The 17,819-nt window shown below is 50.0% G+C and overlaps 4 protein-coding genes across 6 annotated transcripts in view; 1 reads left to right on the top strand and 3 right to left on the bottom strand.

The window, feature by feature from the left end:
• Positions 1 to 3: 3 nt before the first annotated feature.
• On the top strand, positions 4 to 8,573 carry ILK (integrin linked kinase). Of its 2 annotated transcripts, none has more exons than XM_072610126.1 (13): positions 4 to 113; positions 1,101 to 1,209; positions 5,451 to 5,616; positions 5,787 to 5,882; positions 6,014 to 6,110; positions 6,243 to 6,326; positions 6,545 to 6,630; positions 7,001 to 7,110; positions 7,188 to 7,315; positions 7,480 to 7,601; positions 7,698 to 7,797; positions 7,918 to 8,048; positions 8,152 to 8,573. In XM_072610126.1, exons 2-13 carry the CDS (start codon positions 1,121 to 1,123, stop codon positions 8,299 to 8,301), a joined length of 1,359 nt encoding a protein of 452 aa, XP_072466227.1. In that variant the 5' UTR covers positions 4 to 113; positions 1,101 to 1,120; the 3' UTR covers positions 8,302 to 8,573. The 2 variants fall into 2 exon arrangements, with proteins under 2 accessions (XP_072466227.1, XP_072466228.1); XM_072610127.1 differs by lacking the exon at positions 4 to 113 and adding an exon at positions 456 to 533.
• Positions 2,267 to 10,748, bottom strand: TAF10 (TATA-box binding protein associated factor 10). Of its 2 annotated transcripts, XM_072610129.1 has the most exons (6): positions 10,397 to 10,711; positions 9,791 to 9,948; positions 9,268 to 9,332; positions 9,011 to 9,125; positions 8,625 to 8,750; positions 2,267 to 5,662 (listed from the first exon to the last, which is right to left on the bottom strand). In XM_072610129.1, the coding sequence occupies exons 1-5, from the start codon at positions 10,602 to 10,604 to the stop codon at positions 8,661 to 8,663; spliced, it is 636 nt and encodes a 211-aa protein (XP_072466230.1). In that variant the 5' UTR covers positions 10,605 to 10,711; the 3' UTR covers positions 2,267 to 5,662; positions 8,625 to 8,660. The 2 variants fall into 2 exon arrangements, with proteins under 2 accessions (XP_072466230.1, XP_072466229.1); XM_072610128.1 differs by lacking the exon at positions 2,267 to 5,662 and having other exon boundaries at positions 8,544 to 8,750; positions 10,397 to 10,748.
• Positions 10,749 to 12,284: 1,536 nt separating this feature from the next.
• TPP1 (tripeptidyl peptidase 1) lies at positions 12,285 to 17,589 on the bottom strand. Its single transcript, XM_072610125.1, has 13 exons — positions 17,468 to 17,589; positions 17,274 to 17,357; positions 16,715 to 16,854; positions 15,623 to 15,773; positions 15,385 to 15,512; positions 15,113 to 15,297; positions 14,785 to 14,983; positions 14,351 to 14,539; positions 14,018 to 14,087; positions 13,658 to 13,778; positions 13,328 to 13,486; positions 12,960 to 13,085; positions 12,285 to 12,777 (listed from the first exon to the last, which is right to left on the bottom strand). The coding sequence occupies exons 1-13, from the start codon at positions 17,482 to 17,484 to the stop codon at positions 12,637 to 12,639; spliced, it is 1,710 nt and encodes a 569-aa protein (XP_072466226.1). The 5' UTR covers positions 17,485 to 17,589; the 3' UTR covers positions 12,285 to 12,636.
• The window catches only part of DCHS1 (dachsous cadherin-related 1), an 84,366-nt gene continuing 83,820 nt past the window's right edge, over positions 17,274 to 17,819 (bottom strand). The window contains exon 22 of the mRNA XM_072610124.1: positions 17,274 to 17,357. The gene's annotated coding sequence lies outside the window, so the exon portion shown is untranslated. The remainder of the gene's footprint in view (positions 17,358 to 17,819) is intronic.

Below are 17,819 nucleotides of genomic sequence, written 5' to 3'. Positions count from 1 at the left end.
AGCGGCTGCGTGGCGAGGGGCGGGGCCGGGCCGGGGCGGGTGTGGCAGGACTGGCGAAGGAGGCAGCGGCCGGAGCGGGCGGCTGGCGCGTCTGGACCTGGACCCGAGCCCCGGTGAGCGATCGTGCGGGCCTGCACCTGCCCCTGGGGTTGGGGAGATGGGGGCGGGGCCACGAGCCCATTTTACAGAGGAGGAAACTGAGGCCTGAGGGTGGGAGGGAGCCTCCGGCGGTCCGCGGGCCTGGAGAGAAGGCGGGCGGAGTCCCGGGTCCAGCCTCACGGCTGCCGCCGGGACGCCGTGTAATCGCGGGCCTGTCCCGACTCTCTCTCGGGGCGTCGGGCCCCTTAGCTGCCTCGGCGGGGCTCCGGGCAGTCTGCGCCGGGGCCTCCCCCCACCCTCGTCTGGGGCGGGGGTGGCTTCGGGGAGGGGAAGGGGACAACGCCCAGGACCAGCCCAGCTTGGATGGAGTAGTGGTCTTCTCACCCTGGGGCACTCCCAGCACCCACGCAGATAGCAGCTTAGTTAACTGTTCGGTGAGTTGCGGTGGCAGAAGATAAGCAGAAGATAATTTGTTCCCCGGGGACAAACTTCTCGCGTGGAGCCTCCGAGCCTTAGCCCAGCTGGTCCTCCCTCGACCGACACTCTGGGTCGTGCTGTGCTGGTGAAGCCCCGGGAGGACTTGGTTCCAGGCTTATCTTTGCCCAGTCAGGATACTAGTCTGGAGACGAGTGTATGGATTCAAGTGGGGTGGGGGGGCGTAGAAAAGCATGCCTTCTGTAGCTCACACACCTTCTTAGGGCTTAAGAACCTTCTTAAGGTGCCAACTGTTGTCCTTTTTAGTCAGGACCACCCCTGAAAGGGATGTGTGTGGTACAACTAGGAAGAATTATCAAACATGACTTTCCCAAGAAGGGTATCTAACATCATCTTCTGCAACCTTCCCCCATCCAGCTGCTCGGGGAGTGGGGGTGACCAACTAGGACGTAAAGTGGGAGAGAAAGTTAGGGAGCTAGCTCTTCTCTTTGGGAGGAGGTAGTAAGTCCTGATAACCCTATGCCCACATTGATTAGTACCTCTCCCCCATCCTCCTGACTATCCAGGGTCGTAAGAAGCTGTCACCATGGACGACATTTTCACTCAGTGCCGGGAGGGCAATGCTGTGGCTGTTCGTTTGTGGCTGGACAACACAGAAAACGACTTGAACCAAGGGTGAGAGGATCTGAGGGGAAAGTTGGCAAGGAGGTGTGTCTGGGCAGGGCAAACAAGGCTCCGGAAAACCTTGGTGTAATAATGTATATTTTTGGTATCTAGTCCGCAGCCCTTTCTTGCCCTTTGCTTCGACAGTGCCTCTACTTTCTGTGATCCATACCTTCTCCTAACACTGGGACATATGGAGGGGACAGGTGATGTTGGGTGGGATTTTTTTGTTTTGCAGAAAAAAGAAAGGATACACAGGACATCCACAACTGGGCTGGGGAACACAAGTTGGAAGTGGAATATGTTTGGTGGAAACATTGGGATAGGGTTTCAGGGCCTAGGTTCCTGGTACAGCTGAGCAAGATGAAGACCCCAATTCTTGCCCTTAGAGTGGGGAAGATGAGGCCCCTATATATAGAACTCTGAAAAGCAGAATGTGAAAGTGTTAGGGAATTCAGAAGACATCACATGCAGATCTCATTGGACTAGATATTCATTTCCAAAGTCTCAGATCTATGATTCTAATATTTCCCTTTTGGATTTCACTGCAGTCTTTGACAGTTTCTTATGGGAGTAGGACACAAGAGTTGTGAGCTCTAGCCTCTTGTTGTCTAGCCCCTGGGCTAGGAAAATTAGGCAGATTCAGACCTAAGAGTAATGGGTCAGTGTTAGGTTGGTGGAAGGTCTCTAAGTGGAATGGCCCAGGCATGTCCTTGACTTTTGCTGCTCAGCATTTTCATTATTGACTTGAGTAGAGGTCTAGATGGCACATCTATCCTATTTGCAGATGTCATGAAACTAGAAACAGTAGCTAAAAACTGGAAAACAGAATCAGGAACCAAAATCACCCTGTGAACCTATGATCAGGCCAAATCTAATATGATGAAATTTCATAGGGATATCCAAGCATCTAGTCTTATTTTTGGATTAAGAATTGCAATTGCACAAATACCAGATTGTGAATGTGCAGCTAAACAATTCCTGTGGAAAAATTCTGGGGGATTTTATACATGTGGAATTATGAGTTAATAGGAGACTACAGTCAAAAAAGCTAACTGCTACATTTGGAGACATTCATTCAGCCCACACTTTATTCAGCACTTGCCCTGTGCTAGGCAGTGGTAGTACAAAAGTAAAAATGAAGCATTCCCTCCTCTCAAGGAGCTTCCACTCCACTGGAGGAGAGGAGAGATCAAATATGTATATACATCAATCCAAAATGAATTCAAAGTGATTGGGAAGGCCACTGACACTAATGACAGGAGGGTGATCAGGAAAGGCCCCTTTTACCAAGGAGCACTTGAGCTGAGCCTGAAAAAAAGTCAGTAATTCTAGAAGGCCTAGGTGAAAAGGGAGTTCATCCCACTCATGGGGGACAATATGTATGGGTACAAAAAGGGCATAGAGGCTAGAGATGGGATGCCAAATTTGGAGAATAACAAACAGGCAGTTTTTCCTGAAAATTAGCATGTCCAAGAAAGAGTAATGGGAAGTCAGTCTGGATAGTTCAGAACTTCATTGACAAGAATTTTAAAAGCCAAAAAAAGAGTATTACATAGTAGAGGCAACAGTCACTAAACCTTCTTGAGCAGAGGAGTGATAGGGTCAGCCCTGTGTTTTAGAAACAAAAATTTGGAGGCTATGGATTGAATATGCCCAGTTAGGAGTCTTTTGCAGCAGTCTAGGCAAGAGATACCTAAAGGAGAGTGGTGGTTGTGTGAATAGAGAGGGGATTAGTATGAGAAATATTGTGGAAGTGAAATCTCAAAAAGCTTGGAAACTGATGGGTTGTGGTAGCTGAAGGAGGGTGAAAAATGAAAAATGATTCCAGTTTTTGAACGAAGATGACTAAGGATGGTAGGTCCTGAACAGAAGTAGAGAAGTCAGAATGAATTAGTTTGGGCAGAGAGATGAGTTCCATTTTGGACACATTTAGATTGAGATTCCTATTGAATATCTTAATAGAAGGATCTAATAAATGGTTGGTGATACAGGACTGAATTCAGCTCAGAAGAGAGACTAGGCCTGGATATAATGATCTTCGAATCATCTGCTTAGAAATGATAAATGATAATTGGGAGCTGATGCGGTCACCACAAAAGGATATAGAGAAAGAAGAGAAGGCCACGGACAAAACCATGGGGGCGACCTAAGGTTTGGAACCAAACCTGGATTCAGTAAAGGAGCCTGAGAAAGTGGCCACACAGGTAGAGAACCAGGAGAAAAATGTCAGGAAAACCTAGGGAGGAGAAAATAGTCAGGAATGGTTTGGTTAGCAGCATCAAATATTGTTGAGAGGTCAGTGATGATGACTGCAAAAGGACCACTTGGTTTTAGTAATTACGAAATGAGCATTTTCAGTCTACTGGTAAGATCAGAAGTCAGTTTGGAAAGAGTTTCTCAACTTAGAGGAAATGAGTGTATATAGGGTTTTTTCTAAAGAATATTATTTATAAAAAGGAAGAAAGGTGAAGGGTAATAGTTTGAGGGAATGCGATAGCCAAATAAATTATTTGCTTATTTAGGGTGAGGAGCATTTTTTTAGGCAATAGGGAAGAATGAGCCAGAAAGGGAGAAATTGAAGATTAGGAATGGGGAAGGAGATGGAGGGGTGAAGAGGGTGGAGCACTGGAGATGGCAGGAGAGGGGGTCAAGTGCACAAATTAGAGGGGTGACCTAGAACAAAGGGGTCAGTAGGGGGAGAGTGTTTAGGGTTTTTTGAGTGGTAGAAAAGGGGGAAAAGGTGGAGCTCGCACTGTTTTCTCAGGCTAGGTCATCTGCAGGGGTAGGGGAGGGAGGATTTAAGGAAAAGAGTTTTGAACCAGACCAAAAAGGAGGGAGTTAAGTGAAGTCAGGCCCAGGTGGAATTAGGTAATACAACAATGTAGTCCTCCTAAGCAGCACAGTTATGTGACTTCTTCCAGCACTGCTCAGCAGCACAGTGATTAGAAGTTAAGTTTGATAGTAGTAAAGGCACAGGAAGACATAGGACAGGATATTAAAATGAGATAAGGGAATTTCAGAGTTCTGGATCATAGAAGTGAATTTTCTTAGGTGATGGTTAAAGCAAGAATATGACTGTCTTATTAAAGACTGGTGAACAGGGAAGCCAAATCTTATGCTCTGCCTTGCTCTAGTTGAATATTGTAGGGTCAATATTGAATATTGACTGGGTGGGGAGAAGGATTGGAAATGCTGTCATGCGAAAAGGAATTAGGCACAACCCTTAGAAACAAAATTTAGGGATTAAGGAACAATCTAATAATTAGAGCTACCTAGAACATGCAGTAGGCAGTAGTTAGTTCCTTTTCACTCAGCATCTAAAGCAGATGCTGGCTGTTTTAGAGGAAATTCTGGGCCAGGTGTGGAATGGACTGGAGCAGAAGCTCAAAACCTTAGGGTTTGTATTTATAAGACATTTGTAGCTGAAAGCAGGGGAAGGTGGCCGCCCAATCGTTGTGGCTAACTTGAGCCTCTGCTCCACCCCTCTAGGAAATGACCCAAACTCTTTAGGCCCAACCACACCCCTACTCCTCAGACTAACCAGTGCCCAGTCCTCCTGGAGCTGTAGACCCACCCCAGTCCTGCCTCCTCACTGTTTGGGTAGCCCTTCCTCCTCCCAGACATTGTGGGAATTTCCTTTTATGGCCATTTGACCAGAGGCCCTCTGCTGGAGGCAGGCCCCACCCCCCACAGCTTCAGACTTCCCCCTCAGTCCCTCGAGTTTTGCCAGAACTCTTCGGAACTCTTCAGGATTCTGAAGTTCTAGTGACTATTGTCCTTCTTCCAGCCAACAGATCCTGATGTCTGATTTCTGCCAGTTTTTTGTTCTGCCCCTAAACCCCATCCCCATTAAAAAAAAAAAATCTCATTTAGGTAAAATTTTAGTTTTACAAACTGTTTTCTTCACTTTTGTGTACAAATTAATTTTCTCCACTTTATAGATTAGGAATCGGAGGCTTAGAGAGCTTAGATGACATGTCCCAGGGTTATATATCCAGTATCACCTAGAAATGGAAATTTTATGATTCCAGTCCAATTTTCTATTGGGCCTACCACACCACTATCTGTCCTATCCCTCAACCCTTTAACCAAGCTATGACTTTAAATCAATTGATTTCTCTGACCTTCTATTTGTAACAAGGGAATGATTCTATTTCCACAACCCAGTTCTCATGGTAGGGGCTGCAAGCACTTCTTAAAGCTTAAGTATAGAGATTTGAGTTATGATCTTGTTTATTCCCACCTTCTAGGGATGACCATGGTTTCTCTCCTCTACACTGGGCCTGCCGAGAGGGCCGCTCAGCGGTTGTTGAAATGCTGATCATGAGGGGGGCCCGAATTAACGTGATGAACAGGGGTGATGATACGCCCCTCCACCTAGCAGCCAGCCATGGGCACCGGGACATTGTGCAGAAAGTAGGCAATCTTTTCCCTCTCCTTTATATCTTGCAGATTAGATTAACTGTTTAGAAGAATGGAAGAAAAGAATAAGATTTGGCTCTTGGCTCTAGATAAGGGCTCTATCTGTACATTCATCTGCCAGCAAGTTAAAGGGGTGCTTAAGTATCCTTTCTGTTTATTCCCAGTTGCTCCAATACAAGGCTGACATAAATGCAGTGAATGAGCATGGCAACGTTCCCCTTCATTATGCCTGCTTCTGGGGCCAGGACCAAGTGGCAGAGGTGAGGACTGCACTCATTGGGATCAGATGCCTGACTACCAAGGGGAGTTATAGGAGGAATTGAATGGTATGAATTCATGTCATGGGGTTGGGAGAGGAAATGGGCCACTATCGTCATTCTTTCTTTCCCAGGACCTTGTAGCTGGTGGAGCACTAATCAGCATTTGTAACAAGTATGGAGAGATGCCAGTGGACAAGGCCAAACCCCCACTTCGAGACAGCCTCCGAGGTGAGCCTCTAATCCTATACTCTCACTCTCCAGCCACCCCCCCCACCCCAATCTTTTCTCATGAAGGGAATTAGGTTGAACCTGTTCCCTTCACCCTGTGGGGCTCTGCCTCTCATTGCTTTTCCTTCTCAGAACGTGCAGAGAAGCTGGGCCAGCCAATGGGCCGTATTCCATACAAAGACACATTCTGGAAAGGAACAACACGTACACGACCCCGTGAGTTTGGAGTGGTTTACTCTTTAACACCCAACAACTCTTTTAACACCCAACAACTCTTTATGTACCTCCCTTAACATTCTACTCCAGTGGACTCCACACCTCCCCCAATTCCCTTATCCTCTAAGGGACTGGTCCTGAACACCTTCCCCCACCCCACCTCCCTTCAGGGAACAGCCTCTACATATCTCCCCTATCTAACACCCCACTCCTCTCAGGGAACGGCACCCTGAATAAACACTCAGGCATCGACTTCAAGCAGCTCAACCTGGTGGTGAAACTCAACGAGAACCAGTCAGGAGAGGTGACCTGTAGACCCTTAAGAACCCCGTAGTTCCAAGCCCAGATCCCCTAACTGCCTTAGCCTTGGCCTCCTAACCACATCCTATCCACCCCAAGCCTACTTGGCCATGCCAGTAATCCCATGTTGTGCTTCCTCTTGCCTTCTAATTATCCCTCTACTTAGCTCACTGCATAGTGGGAAAAAGTCCTGGATCCAGGACAGAAACTGGGTTTGGCTTTAGCTGTGCTTATTAGTTTGCTGTATGAAAAAATTATGATCTGTCTAGATCTTAGTTTCATCTGTAAAATCAAAGAAGTTAGATGCTCCAAATTATGTGATATTATCCTACCTGGCCCTATTCCCTAACCTGATCCTGCCTGTCCCAACTCAGCTGTGGAAGGGTCGATGGCAGGGGAATGACATCGTCATCAAGATGTTGAAGATCCGGGACTGGAGTACAAGGAAGAGCAGAGACTTTAATGAAGAGTATCCAAAGCTGAGGTGGGGGAGTTGGGTGCATGGGAAGGTGGGGAGCTAAAGGGACAGAGCAACATATGAATTCTGTCTTGTCTTTGCAGGATTTTTTCACACCCTAATGTGCTGCCTGTGTTGGGAGCCTGTCAGGCACCCCCTGCCCCCCACCCCGTTCTCATCACCCACTGGATGCCTTATGGCTCCCTCTACAATGTACTTCATGAAGGGACCAGTGAGTTGTGTCATCGTGTCCAGAAAAGGCTGGGTTTAGAGCTGTGGACACCAGAGGGTGGAGGAGGAATAAGAATTTGAAGCCAGTTGTCTGAGGCAAAGGGGTTGCTAGAATTTAGACTTAGAGTAATTCCTTTCCCTTTCTCTAAACTTTCCTTCTCCCAGATTTTGTTGTTGACCAGACTCAAGCTGTCAAGTTTGCTCTAGACATGGCACGGGGCATGGCCTTCCTGCACACACTGGAGCCCCTCATACCCCGGCATGCTCTGAACAGCCGAAGTGTCATGGTGAGGTTAAGGCTACAGTGTATGTTAGATATCTAATCCAACTGTCACTTGAGCACAGATTCCCCACTACAACCAGCCTTCATCTTTTTTCCCCAGATTGATGAGGATATGACTGCCCGAATCAGCATGGCTGACGTGAAATTCTCCTTCCAGTGTCCAGGGCGCATGTATGCCCCTGCCTGGGTGGCTCCTGAGGGTAGGGGGGGGATGAAGGCAGAAGACAGCAGATTTAGTTGGGGGGGGTGGTAGGAGGGATGGTGGGGAGAGACAAGGAAAGAATCAGGGTTCTTATCCCAATCCTCTCCCCTTGACCCAGCCCTGCAGAAGAAGCCAGAGGAGATTAATCGTCGTTCTGCAGACATGTGGAGCTTCGCAGTGCTGTTGTGGGAACTAGTGACAAGGGAGGTACCATTTGCTGACCTCTCCAACATGGAAATTGGCATGAAGGTCTGGAAGATGCAGGGGGGCATGTTAAGGGAGGAAGGGAGGGTAGAAGCAGATTTATGGGACAGAGAGAAGTCTTGAACCTAGGGATTCTTGCTGCTTGTAGGTTGCCCTGGAAGGCCTTCGACCCACCATTCCTCCAGGTATCTCCCCACATGTGTGTAAACTCATGAAGATCTGCATGAATGAGGACCCAGCCAAGAGGCCCAAGTTTGATATGATTGTGCCCATCCTGGAAAAGATGCAGGACAAATAGAGCCACATGGGGGAATGGGGTATACCTATACCCCATTCCCATCAGCAGGCCTCAGGGCCCCTCCCTCCCCTGGCAACGGTACAGCCACCTCAGCTCCCCCCCCCCCCCCCCAGCTTTAGGGGCTACCCTCCCTGCCCCATCTGCCAACCTTGGGGGGGGCGGGGGTAGGCTCAGCTTTGTTTCACATCACGCCAAGCCCCATTTCTGGGTGTCTTCCCAATGTGGGAGGAGCAGCCACCTGCCTCAGTCACAATAAAGGTTTATTACGAAAACAGGCTGGTGTGGGGGTGGGTGGGGAAGGAATGGGACAAATGTGTACACACCCACACACATCCCGGCCAGCCGGGGAAGAGGTGAGCTTAGGTGAAATAATGTGGCTTCTTGACATTAATGCCATACTCGCTGAGTGCAGGGGTCAGGTCTTCCATAGTCAGGGTATACTTTCGGTCCTTGGAAAGAAAGTTGAAAGAGCAGTAGTGTGAGCCAGGGACGTAGTCTTGATTCTTGTACTAACATGTTACATTCCCAAGGCAAATCACTTAACCAATTTGGATTCAGTTTCTATGCGCACAAAATGGGGATGATGATAATCCCTGTGGCTTTCACAGGGCTAAAGAAGCCTGCCAGCAGAAAGGTTCTGAAGTTCCACATTCCACCAAGAGCCCCAGGGGAGCACTGATCACATCACCAGCCTATTCCATCTACTCACTTTGCTTTTGCTCCTGGAGCTGCCTGAGGCAGTGCCCTTCATCTTGCAGTGTTGTAAAGCATCATTGGCAATGTCAGAGATGAACTTCTGGGCTGCCAGGGAGATGAGCCGGACACTGGGAAGGTAGAAGGAGTTGGCATGTGGGGATAAAACCAGCCCTCCCTCAAGTTGAAATCTGTACTTGGTGTACAAGAAGGAGCCAGAGATGCCCACTAGATAGATGCTGGGGACTGGATTTACTGTCCCAAATCACTTACATTCTAGGATCAGAGGCTTCAAAACCAGCACGGTTCAGGTAATAGCCAGTAACAGCATCTGGAATCTGAATGCAACAAATTTTTAATTGGTTATTAAGTACACACTGTATCAGGCACTATGCTAGGCACTTGGGATACAAAAAACGGTATCAAAAACAGTCCCCAACTTCAGAGTTTATGGTCTAATCAGTATAAGGGTGGGGGTGGGAATATGTGCATGCACACACATCTATAGATAGAAGGAGAGGGGAGGATTTAGTAAACGAAAAGCTTCATGTAGAAAGTGGCTTAAAAGAAACTAGAGCCTTTGGGAGAATTTATCATTTGCTGTAAACTAGGGTCCAACTGAGACACGTGGAAAAGACAAGTTTTTTGCTTTGCTCGTCAAAGATATTACAGCAGAGATGGAAAGAAGGATCTCATAGCTAAACAAAAATTAACGATGAGGAAATGGCAATAGGTTGGCCAGGAAAAGCTTGCAGGGAACTGAAAAAAAGTTAATTGGTAGAATGGTTATACATACTGTGGGTGTGTAGTCTTCCAGTTGCATAAGGAAGTCCACCAGAGGTGTACTAGACACAACAGGCTTGACTTCTCCATTGGCAGCACCAGGTAACACATACACCCCATTAGACATGGCACCTTCAGGGGGGGCAGTACCCCCAGCTGCAGACACTGGGACTGGCAAAGGACAGATAACAGGAATTTCAATGGAGCCTGAGAATGGGGGGGGGAATGTTTGTCGAGGAAGCCGATGCTTAACTCCAAAGAAGTCCCTACTGCCCCCTAGTAGTGTGGACCTGCGGGCCTGGAGGTGCCTAACGCTCGGTCCGGTGGGCTCGCACTTCTCAGCTCCACCCCCTCCATCCCCTCGTTCCCCCAGCGCTTCGGAAGGCTCCCATCCCAGCCAGCCCAGCCCAGGACTTTCGGAGACTCAAGGGCAGGAAGCCTCGGTCGCTGTCCAAGGGATCCGCCAGCTTCTCCTTGAAGAGCCAGGGGCTGGGCGGCTTCGCTTTGGGCAGCACCACTTTTTCCGACGCTGATGCCTCCCACGTGAGAGCCCCAGCTCCCTCCAGCTCTCCTCACCCCATCCGGGGCCTGGCTCGCTCCCCCCGCGCTCCCCGCTCACCCGAGGCCCGGCGGTCGGATGTATCCCCCCGGCCGGGGCCGGGGCCTGCGCCTCCCGCGGGGCTGGCCTTGCTCTCGGCTAGGGCGGGCGCCGGCGCCGGGGCTGGGGTCGGGGCCGGAGCGGGGGTGGGGATGGGAGTCGGGGCCGGGCCCGACGGGGCAGGGGCAGGGGCTGGGACCACCTCGGGGTCCGCGCCACTGCCACTCATGGCGCCGGGCAGGAGGCGGGGAGCGGGGATGGAAGTGGAGACCGAGGACTAGGACAGAAGCGCTTCCGCTTCCGTTTCCGTTCACGGGCTTTCCTCTCCCCTCAGGCGACTTCCGCCTACTTCCGGCCCAAGCCGCACCCTCCCATCTCGCCGGCGCAACTGCGACGCCGAGTCCAATGGCCTGTCTTGGATTCCCCCCGGTTCCCGCTTAGCGCTCCTCTTTCGCCCCGCCCCCTGGGCCATAGAGAGGCGCGAGGCTAGAGGGTCTGCAGAACAGCTGCGTTGCCGTGGAAACCGCCCTTTGGCCTTGAGATGACTGTGAACTTCCCTCTGGGCCTCGGGTGAGGGCCCGGTTTAGGCCCCGCCTTAACCCTGAGTGCTTGCAGGCCACTGCGAGGCCCCAGTGCATCTGTTTGCTGCGCCCACGTGCACAAAAGCCTTAATTTTTAAACTGTGCACTTTGTGCTTTAACGGATTATATCCCAACTTTTTTTTTTTTTGGCAGGTTTACGTCTCCTTTGTAAAGTTTTGCATCCAGCTCATTTCCATATTACGTTACTTTTAGCCTCTTATGGGCAGCTAGGCGGCACAGTGGATGGAACTCTGGGCTTGGAATAAGGAAGTTCTCTTCCTGAGTCAAATCTGGCCTCACTTACCAGCTATGTGACCCTGGGCAAGTCACTTCACCTGATTTGCCTCAGTTTCCTCATCTGTAAATGACAAACCACTCCATTTATCTCTGCCAAGAAAACCCCAAATGGGGTTGTGAACAGTGGGACACAACCGACGAGCAACGATAATGTGTAAAACACTGCTCCGTCCCTTACGATGCTACTTTTAAAATGCTGTAAAATTGTGAGTCGTTGTAGGCTGATGACGTGTCACAGATGTAGAGCCTTTGTTTTTTAACCCTACTGCTTTTGTCACATAATATCAAATATTATAATTATATTTGTATTATTGCATTATTAGATTGATCTCATAAGGAAAAGGATGATTTCTCATTTAAATTGTACACTGCTCCTGCCTTCCCTTCCCCCCAGCACCAAGCCCAGTATTCTACAAAGGTAATAAATTTTTTAAAATTGTATTTATTATTCACAGGGAGAAAGATGATTGTAAGGGTGATACTTCCTCCCATCCCACTTGCAATCAAGCTTATCTCCAGCCTGCCCCAGCCAACAGTTTTCTAAGAGCAAGGTAAAGGTTCCGAGCCTCTGGTGTCTTCCTTATCTATATTCTGTTTTCTCCCCTGGGGTTACCAGCAGTGAAAATTTATATGGAAACTTCAAGGACTTATTCTGACTCAGCAAATGACAAGGAGGTAAGGATCAAGGTTCACTGATCTATCCTGTAATATCATTAATGGAATAAGTTAGCTGAAGGGGTGGACCAAGAGTTAGTGGATGCTAACTCACATTCCTGAGAGTTTGATGGGACAAAGGCCTTTTTGACACGGTGAGTATATGTCAGACTATACATGTGTGACTGAGGAGGACCTTGGACAAATCTCTCTTTTCTAGGCCTCAGTTTCTCTTTCTGAACTAAGAGAATTCCTGGGCTTTTGAGATATCTTACTGACTTGCCCCCAGTGCAGGTCCATGGGTCAGTGTCTGGCCCTGTTCTCTGAAGACCAGGAAAACCATGCCCCTTGTGCCCCTCAAGCAACTCAGAAGGTGATAAAAAACAAGAGCACAAGCTTTATTTTTGTGCAAATAGAGACAGGAGTGGACAGAATATGTGTACATGTGGAAGGGGGAAGACTGCCTGGAGTAGCTTTGGCATTAACAGCCTGGCAGGGGAAACTGAAGAAATAGGAAGAATTAAGCCCTACAAATACTGGGTGAGGAGACAGTGATACTGATCAGTACCTACAAAAGTTATAGGATTCACTGTTGCAGGAGTCAACTTAGGGCCGATAGCAAGGATGAGAATATATGTGTGAGGGCAAGGATCAATTAGTATCTGCAGCAGAGTGGGTTCAGGGTGTCAAAAAGGGTGTCATCTTTCCAGAACGGGGTAAAATCAAGTCTTAAGGGTCTAGCAGTGCTTTCAACAAGGCAGGATAGTTGGGAGTTCCCCAACCTGTGACTGGGTCCCACCCAGGCTTGGAACAGAATCCTTGACCCTGTACCTCTTCATCTAGGCAAGCCTCATGGCAGCCCTGAGTCACCTGTGGGTAAAAGGGAAAAGGTTATACCTAAGGTCCTGTCCAAACCACCTCAAATGCCTCATAACCCTCCCATAATCCCTACAAACACTGGCCTCTCTATCTCACCCATTTTACCCCTTCATCTTTACCCCCGCTCTCCCCAACCCTCTATTCCCCCTCCTCCATCCCCCCTCACAACTTACATCAAATAGGCCACGGCCCTGCATTGAGTAGAGTCGAGGGTTGAGGAAACCAAGAGGGGGACGACCTTTCAGAAGTCGCTGCTCATTCACTAAGGACAGAAGCCCCCCAAACACAGGGGTTGATGCCTGTGGAAGGGGTAAAGGATGCCTGCGACTTAGAGCAGGAGTAGGGGAAAGCAGCATGCTTTTCTACTTGGCAGGATAAACAGCGGGGATGGTGTGTGACCCAAGGAATAAAAGGGTGTGATAGGATTAGTAGTGAGGGGATAGGAAAGGCCTTATAGACCCTGAGTGAGGTACTGGATACTCAAGGGATGAGAAGTAGGATAAGGGAATGATTGGAGAAGATAGCTATGTAAGGGTCTCACCGAAGTACCAGATACCCAGGGGATGGTTATACGATTGCTAACCACCCAATAGCCATCAGAGAGTGCAGCCACATCAGGATAGGCCCGGCCACTTGCATTGTAGTAACTGGATGGAGGCAGGTGAGTGGAAGAGCCCAAAAAGTGGGACACAGCTTCGTCCTAAAGAATGAGAGGGAACAGTCATGGGGACTTAGGCCAGCCAGATTCTCCCTCTGAGGCTCAGATGCAACTATCTCAGATCAGGAATAACAGGAAGAGCCATGTCCTTTCTCAGGGTTTAGGCCTCAGCTCTCCTGGGGCCTAAAAGGGGCTAAGTTATCACTCTCACACCTGGTACTGAGGTCTTGGGAAGATGTTACTGAAGCCACCACCACTGATGTAGTCGACGATCTCTTCCGTAACCAGGAAGGGATTCCGGAAGGAGGTCCCACCCACTGTTGTAACATAGGGGCTGCAGACACAGAGGTCACAAGATTAGCAACTGGGGATTCAGGTCAGCAGAAGGGGTCAGCACCCCAAGGATCATAAGTTAGTCCCACAGGTACTGGGTTATAGATTAGAAGGTCTCAAAGGACACATATCAGGGGTGTCAAAAGTCACCATTAAGAGAAGAGAACGTCTTAATTTGGAGTTTGGGAAAGCTTGGGAAAGAAGTAGCTAAGTGATGTTAGGAAGGAGGGATGCTGTTACCTGGAGGCTGGGAAGCTAGGACGAAACAAGTGGCCCCTTGGACCTGAGAAACACCCAGCACCACTGTCCCCTGGTAGAAGAAACAGGGACAGGTCAGAAGTTAGTCTCTGAAGTCAGGAGTTTGGAGAAGTGAGAAAAAATGGGGGATTCCTTGAATAAGCCAATAAGGGGAAGTTAGGGACAAGGGTTGGGAAGAGATGAGAAATCCTGGCTTGGGGTAGGAACTCCTACAGGAAGGAATCAGGGTCAGGAATTAATTATATTGAATCATAATAAGGAGTTGGGGGTACAGTAGGGTCTTCTATCAGAATCAGGGGTCCTGAGCATCAATACCAGAGGCAAAGAGCAGGGTGAGGCCTCGGGCAGCAGCCTTCATGAGTTCAGCATTGACACGATGAAGGTAGGCAGTACTGAGTGAGTCTTCATCATCCCCATAGCTCACGGTGTGTACCAAAGGCAACGAAGACTCATTACTGAGCAGGAGGAGCCACTGCAAGAAAGGCTCCTGGGCCTCATGCCGACCTGAGGGTCAGAGATACTAAGGTCACCTTTCCCTCTACCCTTAGGTTGGGGAACCAGACATGCCAAAGTCACCTTTTACCCTTAACCCCACTCTGGGGGCCAGCCAGCCATACTAGTTTCCTTTCATCCTCCAAAGAAGGAAGGGTTCCTTAGGTCTGGGAGGGTTTCTAGGGGGAATCTCTTAAGTCTCTGTTTTTGAGGACTCAAGTTTTGAATTCCTGGGTTTGGATGGTGGGATGGCCTACCGGGGCTGCTGTAGACCCAGGTGGAGATGTTGGCTCCAGCACTCATGAGGTACTGCACATCTAGGCTGGCTTCCAGTCCAGCTCGGCCATGCCCCTGCTGCCCAACTACTCTACTGACAGAGTCTTTGTGAGGGAAGCTTTTCCCAAAGAGTTTCATGAACTCTTCCAGGTCAGCATCATGGAAGTATTGCTCCAGGAACTAGAGGGGGAGGAGGAATGGAACAATAGAGGGAAAAGGTCAGGGTCAGCTAGCTAACAGGGAGAGATGGAACAATTCCTCTTTTCAGCGGAATGTGTATTCTATGTCACACATAGGAGAAGGGCTCACCTGGGCACAGGCCTGGCTATTGTTGGGAGATCCAGAGCCCACATCTTGTGCGGTCAAGTTGTATCTTTCACGAATCACAGATGGGGTCACCCCCAGGTGCACACCTAGGGAGTCCTCTAGCTCCAGCCTTGGCCCTGGCCGTTGCTGTAGGGAAGATGCTTGAGGGAACCGGTGCAGTCCACCCACTATGCATTGAGAGGAAGAAGAATTAGCTTCTAGGCAGAACCTATTTCCTTCCCTTCCCAAATTCCAGTATCCCTCAAACCAATTACCAAAATCCACATGGGCAGCCAGGGCCTCTGGGAGGCTGTATGGACGTGGGGACCTCACAACACGGCCTCCCCCCAGTCTCCCAACAAATCGGTGGAACTCTGCCCCAGGTAGGAGCTGCTCTGCTTGCCTGGGGGTCAGACGTCATAGAACTGGGAGTCAGCAATTACTAGAAGGATACAGGGAGAACCTTTACAGCCCCTTATCCCTCCTTCATTGGACAGCTAGTCCCCCACTTACTGGACAGTCATCTGGCAGGTCAGGAAGTCCTCTGTGATCACTGTTTGGCAATCTTGGGCTCCAGCTTCTAGAAGCCATTTGTGTACAGTGCTAAGAGTGAGTGTTGATGGTCGGACCAATGCAGCTACATCCTCCAGTGACAGGTACTTCCCTGGAGGGAAAGAGGGTTAGGATGGATGGAAGGAATTCATTGCCATCTCTGGTACATCTTTCATGAGCACAGGTATTAGAGCATACCCAAATTCAGACCTAGCTTTCAAGGGAGAATGCTGGGGGCTGCCAGATCCCTGGCAGATGGATGCTAGGTCATCACAGGTGGGCTGTTGGGCTGATGACTTTTACCTTTTCCATTCATTGAGCTGTCATCACAGTTCTTTTCTAGCCTCCTGCAGACATTTAGACACCAAATCCAGTGCTCTTTCCACAATACCACATTATACTCCATCCAAAGAGGACTGTCAGATCATCCACGTTTTGGTGCCTTTAATCATGATGTGCTTTTTCTGGAACTTGTAACCCTCCTTCCCCATACTCTCAAATTGCTGTCAAAATCCTACCCAATCTTTATGGTATATCTAAAACCTCACCTCTTCCACAGCTTTCCCTGGTTTCACTCAGCCAGAGTTTGGAAATGGGGGACTGACCCTAAGGGAAGACGTTGGGGCTGGATTTATAAGCTCGGGGAATCACCTGCATATTCGTAGAACACTTTTAAGAGATTAGTCAGAGGATTCGAGATAAAAACAGAGAAAGGGGTAGTCCAGACAGACAGGAAGAGAACAAGGAGTCAAGCTGTTGACTAAAACCAATGGAGTAGAGTATCTTGGAGAAAGCTTTTGGTTATACCAGCCTCAGAAACTTCATTAGTCAAGAAAGAAAAAAATTTCTTAAAAAGTCCATTGGGTTCAGTATTACAGCATTACAAACCTTGTGGGTTACATTGGGGTGGGGGCAGGGAGGGGACTGGAGAAAGAAGAGATTACTCTGGAGCCCATATTACCCTGGGTAGCCCACTCCTCCCCTCCGTACATCCCACCCCCGGGCAGGGGAGATCTTTCCTCCAGCAAGTCCTCCCTCCCCCTCCACACACACCGTAGCTGGGGGAGCCAGGGTCGGACACATCCTGCACCAGCTTCTGCAGTTGCTGCACGTTCTGCTGTCTCAGAGCGAAAGTCAGACTCAGTGATTCGTTAGGACCCACACGGCCAAGGGGCACCCAGCCCGGCGGCGGCCTGGGGAGATGGAGGGGGCGCTGTGTGTGAATTACGGTTCAGCTTCTGGAGGCTCGTAGCCGGCCTGGGATGATGGGGGAAAGGGGACTAAGATTCTCAGGTTGGGGGCTCCGTCGGGGATTCGCACCAAGGGCTGCTGGGGAATGGCGGGGGTGGCAGGGAGGCGGGGAGCAGAGAGGGAGAAGGCAGGAGAGGTCGGAAGTCAAGGATTCATTGCGAGGAAGAGCTGACAGGGGAATTCTGGAGGTGAAGCGTGGGAGTTTGGGGAAGGATTATGGGAGGGGGGGTCAGGCACTCGCGGACATATCAATACTTCTCCTTAAGGTACTTTCCTCGAATCAACCACATGGAAGAAGCAGGTGGTCTAAGAGCTGGTCTGGGGGACAGGGGGGCTGGACAGGTTAGGGGCGGGCACTCACAGGAAAGGCTGGTCAGGCTCCGGGCCAAGGCCTCGGGTGCACACACACAGGGCGACGAGCAGCAGGAGCAGGGGCCCGGGGACGCTGCGGAACAGGGGGGCGAGGAGGGCGGAGTGAGCGGGGCCGGGGACACCGGGACACCAGAGAGCGCACCCAGCCCCGAGCCCCCGCCCGGCCCCTGGCCCCGAGCTCACCAAACCTCCCGCCCCATGGCCGGCACCTGCGAATGGAACGAACCCCAGCGCTGCGTGGGCGCTGTCCCAAGTAGATGCGCGGGTGCAGGGAGGGACGAGAGGAGCCCCGCCCCCTGCAGACACGCGCAAACCCCGTGCCTGGGCGGGTCCCGTACCCAGAATCAGACAGCCACCCCTACCCCTGCCCCGCCCCTCGCGTACAGGCGCCCCGCACCCACAGGCACAACACCCCCAAACAAAGGGAGGCAGCTCCAGGTACAAACAGTCTCTTTATTAAGGCTCCGGAGTGAGAGTATTTGGCACTTTGGGTCTGGGTACGAGGGCAGCATGAGCTCCCCTTCACCCAATAAAT

This window comes from Notamacropus eugenii, chromosome 5 (genome assembly GCF_028372415.1).
Source record: "Notamacropus eugenii isolate mMacEug1 chromosome 5, mMacEug1.pri_v2, whole genome shotgun sequence".
Classification (NCBI taxonomy): domain Eukaryota; kingdom Metazoa; phylum Chordata; class Mammalia; order Diprotodontia; family Macropodidae; genus Notamacropus; species Notamacropus eugenii.
The sequence above is the reverse complement of the archived record's forward strand: the minus strand, read 5'-3'. Positions and strand labels throughout refer to the sequence as shown.